The sequence below is a fragment of the Octodon degus genome, unplaced genomic scaffold, assembly GCF_000260255.1.
Source record: "Octodon degus isolate 3935 unplaced genomic scaffold, OctDeg1.0 scaffold00093, whole genome shotgun sequence".
Classification (NCBI taxonomy): domain Eukaryota; kingdom Metazoa; phylum Chordata; class Mammalia; order Rodentia; family Octodontidae; genus Octodon; species Octodon degus.
The window spans coordinates 4480581-4491006 of NW_004524669.1; the positions used below are offsets into that span (position 1 = coordinate 4480581).

General features: G+C 49.4%; 1 protein-coding gene and 1 pseudogene across 1 annotated transcript in view; both read right to left on the reverse strand.

Moving 5' to 3' along the window:
- LOC101584438 (keratin, type II cuticular Hb3) overlaps nucleotides 1-10426 on the reverse strand; it is a 33553-nt gene that overhangs the window by 2588 nt on the left and 20539 nt on the right. Inside the window, 3 exon segments of the mRNA XM_012516135.1 lie at nucleotides 562-692; nucleotides 1761-1888; nucleotides 2693-2855. Of these exon segments, the coding sequence (XP_012371589.1) occupies nucleotides 562-692; nucleotides 1761-1888; nucleotides 2693-2855 (422 nt within the window).
- LOC111818496 lies at nucleotides 70-454 on the reverse strand (annotated as a pseudogene).

Here is a 10426-nt window from a genome sequence, read left to right on the forward strand (position 1 = left end):
CTCTCTCTCTCTCTCTCTTTCTTTCTTCTTTTTTGTCCATGCAGTATTTTATTTACATGTTCTACATCCTTAGAAAGAGAATCCCAGGATTTTTCCTCCTGTGTGTTTTCGTCATGCTTCTTCGTGATCCATGATGCCTGCTGAGGTTGTCAACACAATGAAACCAAACTGACAGGATGGGAGCAGGTTACTCTGCCATTTTTCTAGGTCTTTCAGCTGCACATCAAACCTGGGGCTGATCATGCCACACTTGTTTCATCTGTCTGTGAGGTTCACAATTTTTCCAGCCCTGTGAGCATCAATGATTTCAAATTTGCCCGTGTAACCATGCTTCATCATCACAGAAACCGGACGATGACTTTGGGGCGCGGCTAATGAGCACCTGGCATTTGCCTCTCTTTTCAGCATTGTTGATGCTCTTGAGAGCATCAGCTAGGACATTCATGCGCACCATCATGGTGGCACGGAAAGATGGTGGAAAGAGCTCTTTTTCTTGAAGCCCTCCAGCACCTCCTGCACGTGGTTGAGCTCTGAGGCCAGCCTCCCACCGTCAGCCTCCACCTCCTTAGCCCCCGCATAACCATTTGGATGTAGCCCTCAAATAGTGGTTCCAGGTTGCTCTTGTGGCACTTGTGCTGGCAGAACCGCATCTTGGTCTCCAGCAGCTTGTTCTGCTGTTCCAGGAAGCATACCTGGGTGGAAACAGGAGAAGTGTGTGGGGTAGGCTGGCATCTTCTGTCCTCCTTGGAGAACAAGCAGAACCAAAATGAAGTTGGCAGGGAGATTCCCAGACCTCGGCCAAGCTATGGCCCTGCTGAGCTTTCCTGGCTGAGGTTGCATCTGGGGAATCCTTGCTTTGTGACTGCTTGCCAGGCTTGAGTAAGCGTCTGTCTGTCCAGGTGCCAGGATGGATGAGTGTGAGAGAGGCCTATGGCTGTGCTGAGTTATTGTTGGGCTGGGGGAGCAGGTAGGGGTGGAGGGGATTGACAATCTGGGAAGGCATCCTGCAGGAAAAGAATGTAGAGTGGCATCAGGAGAGGAGGAAGGAAGCCTTCCACCATTAGCTCCCTCAGGGCAGGCCTCATGGTCAGCTTGGCTAGGTGAGAGGTGGCTGAGTGGTCAAAGTGGGAAGGGCTTCTTAACTGGGGAGGGCAGGGATGTTAGGCTCTTAACAAGCAGGATACCTGAGGTCTGAAGAGGCCTGGGGTGGTGTGGGGTGCTGTTGGTGGCCTAAACTTATATGGTAGACATTGTCCTATGTCTCTGCAGGTCAGGCAGGCAAGCGGATTGAATGGACTTGGAAAATAGGGAAAGAGGGCTCACCCCACCACCCTTCTCATTCAGACTGGAGAGATACAAGGGGAAGGGTACCCACTGCTGACCATGAAGGATGTCAGCAAACAGTCCCAGGCCCCTTGGCCTCCAGGTTGCTGTTTCTCATACACTGAAGCTTGAGTGGAGATGTCTCCTTCCCTGACTTGTAGTCCTTGGACCCCTTTCCTCCCTCTCCTGGACAGCAGCTGGGAGTACAAGGCCAGGACATCCAGACATGAGGAATAGGGACTGCCACTACTACCTGGAATTGTTTCAGGCTGTCTTGGGTGATAGCGCTTCATGGTTGTCATGGCCAAATCTTCCCTTTCAAAGTTCTGGAACGAGATATGAGGGCAATCTGGCTGTGACATCTGTCATCCTATTGATTGCCAGAGTTGATTTGGCTGATCTGGCTGGCTAGGTGGGTGTCCCCTTCCTCCCTTAACGCTCCCAGCTCCCTCCTGGAGCTGCATGCTCAGCTGAAGAGGACGATCAGAGGAGGACCGTTCCTTGGCCAAGGATATACGAGTAGCTGTGCTGTCCTGCTGGAACCTCCAGACAAGCTCCCCAAGTTCTGGAGCAGAGGACACTATTCTCAGTGCCACACAGCCAATCAGAGGAAGCACTGAATAGGAAGGGCGGGGAATACAGGCCACACATCCATGGACCAGGGCTCTTTCCACATTCTACTTGTAGGACCCCTTTGCAGGTTATGGTGCCCTGCTGGAGTGGGCTGGGGAGCAGGGGGCCCCCAGCTTTGGGTCTTCTGGCTCTGGGGATTTGGGAGAGAGCCTGGGCCTCAGTCCTGCTCTGACACCCTCTCTGGGCCCCTGGGTGGATCCCTTGCCCTATCCCTGCCACTTTTCTCTCTCGTGTACTATGGTAGCAAATTCTCAAATATCAACACTTCTCAGGTTGACTTCAGAATTTTACCTTTGCCTGTATCTCATGCTCTATCTACTATAAGCAGGTTCATGAACATTTACATTTGAAGAATTATAGGGGCGATTTCACATTACTACCGTTATTGTAAATCCGGTATCGGTAGGTGAGCATAAGGAATTCACAAAACTTTGAATTCTAGCTGAGCTGCTGTCCCAGGCAGCTCTGAACCTAGGCTCACTCTGTTAGAAGGAGAAAGACAAGACATTCCCACCCAATAAAAGCTGCTGCACCTACTTAAGGGACTGAAACAGACATAAAAGGTCATGAAATTTCTCACCGGATATTTCAATGTTATTTAACACCAAGGGTCTGTACCACCTTAAAATATATAAAATAGCAGTCCCCATTCTTCATTTCTAAATATCTGGCCTGAGGAGTCCTAGCTCCTACTGGAACCTGCTCATTCAGGAAGGGTGCGATCCAGGACGCCCACCTTGTCGATAAAGGCAGCCTCTGATCTGCTCCTCCTCGTGCTTGACGCACTGCACGTTGGGGTCGATCTCCAGGTTGAGGGGCGTGAGGAGGCTCTCGTTGATGGACCGCTGGTGATGCAGGGCGGGCTGGGGCCGCACACGCCTCCGGAGCGGTAGCCAAAGCTGGGGCCAAAGGAGCCAGAGAAGAAGGGCCCCGCAGACGCTGTGGCTGCTGAATCCTCCCGTGGTCGCAGATGCCGCGATAGGGGGCCGCAATGATGCAGCTGCGGCCTGGCCCTGCAGGGGGCTCCGAGTCTTGAGGAGAAGTTAAGACATGGTGCGGTGTGCAGAAATATGCGCTGTTGTGTATAAGGCGATTTGCATGGCCCTGGAGGATGCCCGGCTGTCCAGCTTGGAGAGTTCTGTCCTGGAATCCGACCCGAAACCAAAGTGGGCCGGGCCTCCCAGCTGCCCCATAAAACTGCCTTCACCTGGGGCCCTGAAGCACCTGGTCAGTCCTACAGGTCTTGTTCAACATGCACCGCGGGCAGAATCTTATGCCTCACTGTTGGGACACGAGCCTCACCTCGCTGCCCGTTCTGCCCTCCAGGGAGGGGAGCCGTAGTTACCAAGTGCGCTGCACAGTGAAGGGAACCGGGTCTCTGGAGTCAAGAGACAGCTCTTGGCCTGACCTTGCTTGTGCGGGAGAATAGCTTTTCTGGGCCAGGTATTCTCAATGCAAAGTCAGGATAATAATATGCCCATCTGAGAGTTATTGGGAGGAACTAATGAGATAATGGAAAAGCATTTGGGAGCTTACCTAGCACTTAATAAGAGCCCCAGGTGTGGTTATTTATTCTCCTGTCATTGTCATTCCTCCTGAGTCCCTTTGGGCAATAACTTTCTCAGAACTCATGGCTTATCCTCCTCCCCCAAGTGGGCAATTACTCCTGTGCGCTTCTTTATTCTTCTTGGGAAGGGAAAAGGAGTGTTAATAACGTGCCTAGCCCCGAGAAAGGCTTTTAGATACATGCAACTCCCAGGGCATCCCTCTGCAGCTGGTATCATTGTGCCTATTTACCTGACGACGAAGGTGAGCTCCGTGGTCCAGTGACATATTTAAGGTCTTACGTGGAAGGCTCCCATGGAGGAGAGGGGCCGGAACCTGAATGGTGACCCCCTCAGCCCTCTTCCACACTGGAGTCTCCCAGGGTCTGAGCCAGGCTGAGTTCTTGCAGGCAAAAGCATGGGCTTTTGGGTTGTGAACTCTTCGAGAAATTGGCCTTTTTCTAAAATACTTTTTCTCAACTAATGACCATCAACTCTAGAAGGTCAGAACCTGCCATGAAGGAAGATGATTATTAGCCTAGTAACTGACAGAGAAAACCAGAGTGTGAGCTAGATAAAAGGGAGGCAGCCAAGCCCCCCCTCCTCTGAGCTTCCTTTGTTTTAAAGATGAGTATTATTGTACATACAGTAATTAGGTCTTGGAACTCTAGGGGTCAGCCCTGTCAGTCCTGGCTGTGGGCCAACGGGCATCTAAGGTCCCAGGAGGTATGTTACCTTCTTTGCTATTTTCTCACACTCTCTTGGGCTTGGATTCTTTCTCTTCAACTCTGGTCCAGTTTGTAGCAGCTTAAGTCCAACCACAATTTTCTGGAGAAGACAGAGCCCGACGCCACAGTCTTGTGTGACTGTGACTAATACTTGGCCGGAAGGTTACATCCAAGCTGGTGATGATGGTGTACACAGCTGTAATTCCAGCATTTGGGAAGCTGAGGCAGGAGATCCCAAGTCTGAGCCCAGTGTGACAACTTAGTGACTTAGTGAGATCCTATCTGAAAAACAAAAGTCTAGGTACATAGCTCAATGCCTTGGGCCTGAGTTTAATCCCCAGTATTGAAAAAAAAAATATACTTCCACTCCTAATTTTTTATTATTGCTGATAGTATTTTTTTTTTTCTTTTGAGACAGGATCTCATTATGTGGTTTGGGTTGGCCTTGAATTCACTTTGTAGCCCACACTGGCCTTGTACTCCCAGTGATCCTCTTCCTCAGCCTCCCGAGTGCTGGGATTACAGGCATGTGCCACTCGGTTTATTAGTGTTATTACTGGTACCAGGATTGAATTTGGGGCCTCACACATACTAAAAAGCTATATTCCCAGTCAACTATTTAAATTTTTTGAGGAGGAATAGTAGTACTGGAGGAGACTTCCCTTGGTATCTTCCTCATAAAAAGAAACTGCATTAACCTGAAGCACAGGATTTACATTAGACTTAAGCAAGCAGTTACAAGCCTCTTGCCTGGACTCCTGAGTTTTAGTGGACAGATAAAATGGACCTTCTGTGCCACTGGTCAATAAGGATGTTAAGGGCTGGAGAGAAGGCCCAGCAGCATAAGTACCTGCCTGGAAAATGCAAGCTCCTGAGTTCGATCCCCTGTTTAAAAAAAGTGTTAATATACAGCCTTTATCCACAAGCTAATTAAGTGTACTTAATTAATAAAATCCAGAGAGATGTGAGAGCTGTAGTCTGAACTGTGCCTGCTAAGGACACAACTTGAAAGAAAGGAAAGTGAAAGGTTTGAGACCTAGACCACAGGGTCTCCTCAAATGTTAGCACTGATCATAGAGTCAGCCTCAGGGAAACAGGCTCCATGACCTAGTCATTGTTTTTTAGACTCAGTGGAGAGAGCTGGGCCAAAGCATGAAAGGGTTCAGACTAATCAAGGGTGATGGTCACAGGTGCTGAAGAAGATGAGGGTGTCTACATTTTCAAACAGATTTTTTTTTTTTTTTTGAGACAGGGTCTCAGTAGTTCAGGCTAGTGTTGAACTCACTATGGAACCCAAGCTGGCTTCAAACTTTCAGTGATCCTCCTGCCTCAGCTTCCCCAGTGCTGGGATTATGAGCATGCACCACCATATCCAGCTTTAGCCAGATCTTTGAGAAATCATTCCCCTGCCCACCTTTTCACCACTATCAGTCTGTGGATGGAAAGCTAATGCCCTGTTTTGGTCTTCATGTCTTTTCTTTACCACCCCAGTGGGTCCTAGGAGCCAATGCAGGGGAGAAAGCACACATCTATTGAGCACCCATCAGTTGCCAGGCTCAGAGTAACAGTGGGCTTCAGTCTCTAGGCATGTGCAGAGGGCCACCATACAGGGCTTCAGGGTTTGGGATGTTATGGAAGAGCAATGTGCCACAGGAGTTGCTGGTAGAGTGAGCCTCCAGTGCTGTAGCCTGGGGAGAAGGAGACGAGGCTTTCGTGGGATCTGAGGAACTGGAAGTACCACCACCAGAGGATGGAGGAGGATTCGGGCTAAGGGAATGGGGAGGCTAACATATCCAGCAAGGAGGTAAGGGTCTATGCGGGGAATGCCAGGCAGTCACCTGTGCTAGCAAATGGGATGGATGAAGGCAAGGGAACAAGCTGACTGAGGTGGAACAGTGGATATGGTGGGTGGGCAGGGTAGTTTGGAACAATGTCAAGCTGAGCACTGGTGGTGCCTGACCTGGACAGATGTATGCTCAGAGAGAGGTGGGGCACATGGGGATGACACACAGAGCGTGTGTGTGTGTGTGTGTGTGTGTGTGTGTGTGTGTGTGTTTACTTCTAGTAACATCATTTTCAAGTGTTTCAAGCATCACTGTGCACATTTCAGGAATGCATTTCTCCTTCTCCATGGTATAGTGGTCAAAGTATCCCTGGACCCAGCCATACCTGGGCTCTGCCATTTATACTTTGGGTAAAAACTTACATATAACCTCTCTGGGTACTAACCTGGTATCTACAACTGAGATAATAAAACATGCCCAGAGACATTTTGAGGACAAAGTGACATGTGTATATAAAATATTACTGCAATGCTTGGTGTATAGCAAGTACTCAATAAATTGTAGCTGCCATTGCTTCTGTTGCTATTAGTTTCCCTCCATTGCTTGTTGATCACTTCTAGTACCTGCCCTGCAAACAATTCAGAGCCCCAGTTTCTTGCCCATGTTCCCAGGCCTGTACACTGTAGTAGCCTCCTGAATGCTGATGTTGTCCTTGCTGGGAAACCCCCTGTATACCCCTCAGTTCAGCTCTGATATTATGGCCAAGCTCTCCTGAAGGGAACTCCAGATAGCAGAGATGGTCTGGAGAGTGTGGCCTAGTGCTTTTAATGAAGTTGAGGGAGAGGCTGTGTGGTGTGCAGGTAGAAAATCTTAGAAGGGATGAAAGTAGATGGTCAGGTTGGGGCTGTTAGGGACCCATAGATTTGGAACCCTGAAATCCATTAAGTTCACAGGTCTTGTAGCAAGTAGAGCTGGACAATCTATTTGGGCTCTATGGCTGTCATTTCCATGTCTGGACAGTAGTAGTTCCAGGATGCCTTGGGGACTTAGCCCCTGACAAATCCCTGGAAATCTTCTCTCAGAGCTGGAGTAAAGATGACCTGTCCTCTGTCTTTGGTCACAGCTCATTTTGTGGGCCAAATTTTGATTGTGATGTCAGTCCAAGAGGAAGCATCCCAGCCCAGGCTCCCTGCCTCCTTAATTATGTCTCAGAGTGCAGACCCCCCAGGCTTTGGCTGACCTTGACTGCTTAGCACTCTGAGGCCTTCCCCTGGGAAAACGCACTGCCAAGACCTCAGAGTTGCCTGGGTATAGGATTTTCCAGAGCTGAGTCTTGATGATGTTATCCTAGAAGAGAGGAGACATGTGTGAAATTCCCCAACCCATAAACGTGAGGCCACTCCACATGGTGAGGGAGGCAGACCTGGTTCTTCCTCTTTCTCTCCAAATCTCGGTCTCTTGCCTAGTCGCCATGACTTGTGGATCCTCTTGCCTGAGCTCCTGTAGTGGAGTCCAAAAGGCCTTCTCTTGGGTGAGCATCAGAGACTTGGCTTTGGCTGTATCTTCAGCTGCACCTTGGCTGCTGCTGCTGCATCCCCACCACTCCCTACCTTGGCCTCACTGGTGGTTTTGGCAGCTGGGGTGTCTTCAGAGGGCCTTCTGCACTGGTTCTGTGGGTGCAGCTTCTGCTACTGCTTTGGCAGCCTCCATGCCTCCTGCATCAGCAGCATATTGGTCAGGTCAGTGAGAGCCTCCTCACACCCTTTAAGCTGGAGATTGACCCCAATATGCAGTGCATCAAGCACAAGGAGAAGGAGCAGATCAAGTGCCTCAATAGCAGGTTTTCTGCCTTTGTCAACAAGGTGGGTGTCCCAGACCTTACCTCGAGGCTCAGCCATGTGCAGGACCTGTTGGAAGGCTACAAGAGAAGGCCATTTCCCTAAGAAGAGGATATAGGCCTGACAACTGGGGGCGGTGAAACACATTGGCCTTAGAAAATCCTTCCCTCGATAACCCCCTGTCTGCTTGTCTCAGCACACAGGCAGTGATAGGATGACATAAGTGTCTGGCCCTAGTATGAATTGCTAAATTATTATGGTGGTCATCTAACGTGGCTGAAGCCCTTAAAACAACAGTTTATCTTCCCTATGACCACTTCCTTCTTTTTCCCCCACCCCATCCTGGACACCTTTCCTGTGCACACAGGAAGACCTCAACCAGCTCCTTAGGTGTCACTAGACCTGCCCTCAAACTCCACCCCTAGCAGAAGTCCATGACAGTCTCAGCTTTCTTTGTCTCAGGTCAGAGGATTCTCCCCTCACCCATCTTTCCTCAGTCCTCTCCATGTCTTTAGAGTTAACAAAGGTTTCTTTTTTATCCTTCCTATCTCTTTACTGTGTCCTTATTGCTGTGTCCTAGCAATAAGGACAGCCCTGAGAGGGCATTTTCTTTCTCACATCACAAGCAATCCATGAGACAGGTATTCTCTGCATCTTCCTTTACAGAGAGGCCCAGAATGATGGAAGAACTGTTAAAGGTCACATACTACATCTTGCTGGAGTTGAAGGGCAAGCGCTCTGATCTCCAACTTCTGGACCTGTACCTCTGACTTGCTTTTCAGGTGTGGGAATGATATTGTAGCAGGGAAACCCCAGGAAAACTTCTGCAACATCAGGAACTCACCATATCTGTGTCTCTATGAGTCAACCATGCCTACATGTGCGAGCGAGACCTGGAGGCTGATGTGCATAGTGCAGTGGATGAGGAGGCGAGAACTAGACAGAAGAGGCATTAGTTATCCCAATCTTTTCTCCTTCCCAGGCCAGCTTGGGCACAGAGGAAAAAGAGCAATTTGGTGGTTTGAGAGTATTTGGTGGTCTTGTACAATGTATGGAAGCTTGTAAGCAGGTGCACATGTGTGTAGAACAGAAGGGATGTGTAAGCTCTGTTTTACTCAACTGTGTGTGTACATCTGACACAAATGACTGTTGGCCTTGCAGGAGATTTGTATCCTCTCAGACCACATATCAGACACTTTGTCCTTATCTACCAAAAACTCCACAGAGGGTTCAGTCTCCCATCTAGCAATGCATTGTACGGCGAAGGAAGACCGAGAGATCTGCAGTTTCAAGGGCTTCTGAGATGCTGCTGCTCCAAGGAACAAGTGGCCAAGAATCAGAATGGCCACAGCCTTTATTGATTGCAGCACTGACAGGAAAATAGGTTAGGACTCATGGTTGGGTTCTTGGCAGGCATGGCTTGGAAAGGAACAAGTGTTCCTGCATCCTGCACAGAGGCTGTTGGATTTAGATGGAGGTTTAATGAATAAGGTGATGCTTTGAGAACCAGCATTTTGTAGCTGGAAAGGCACTTTTGATTTGCCCCCCATCACCTCAGCAGAGATGTCATCCTAGGTTCTAGTCCTGTGATTACCCAGCTCTTACTCAAGCCTCCGCCTCAGCCATCAGACTGGGGACAATCCTAGCCCACTCTTGGCTGCTTTGCTGCAGCGAGATGCTTAGCTACCTCAGCCTGACTCTGTCATTCTGTTCAGCCAATGAAGAACACAGTTACTTCTGTATAGCTAGCTCAGTGTATAGAGGTGAGCAGGGCCAACATGAAGGCTAACTAGAATGGGGGGGGCAAAGGGCTTCATTTCTCAGGGGAATGTGACTTGGTGGTTCTCCGCAGCTGTCAGGATGGACAATAGCTGGGCCCTGAACATGGACTACATTGTGGCTCACAATATGTTGACACTGTCACCCACTCTGGTGGAGGATGAGTCCTGGTACTGTAGCCAGGTGAGTGGCTCAGGACCCTGGCTTCCTAGATATGACAGTGGAGGGATGTGAGGCATTTATTAGTAAGGTTTTTTTTTTTTTTTTTTTCTGGAGACACTGCCCCTTTCTGCAGATAACCCCTGAGAATATCTAAGAGATGCCATTTCTCTGGGAGCTTTGACTGGGTAGGCACACAGCATGAGCAGGCTATGGGCCCACTAGGAAAGAAGTGGCTATCATTGTCTGTGTCTGTTCTGTTCCCTTGACCATGTAGCATTCAGCTTGCAGGGCTGCCTGTAGTGGTGCTTGGCATAGAGACAGAGGTGGTGGGATGTCCTATACTGATTCTCTTGAGAAGCTGTTTCCTTCAGTGTGAGATCAAGGCTGTGGTGATTGGCATGAGGAGATCAGTGAGCTGTACATCACCCAGAGGCTGATGGCCAAGATGGAGAATGCCAACTGGGGTATGGGTCATCTATGCCAAAGACCAGAGGGGCTGAGCACCTATCTAGTGTCACAAAGCCAACATATGCCCTGTGTTATGGTTTGTGTCTAGGTGTCCCCCCAAAGCCTCATGCAGACTTGGGGCTGCCTCTGGAGTTTGTGATTGGTTATTGTGGGTGTGGATGCTGCAC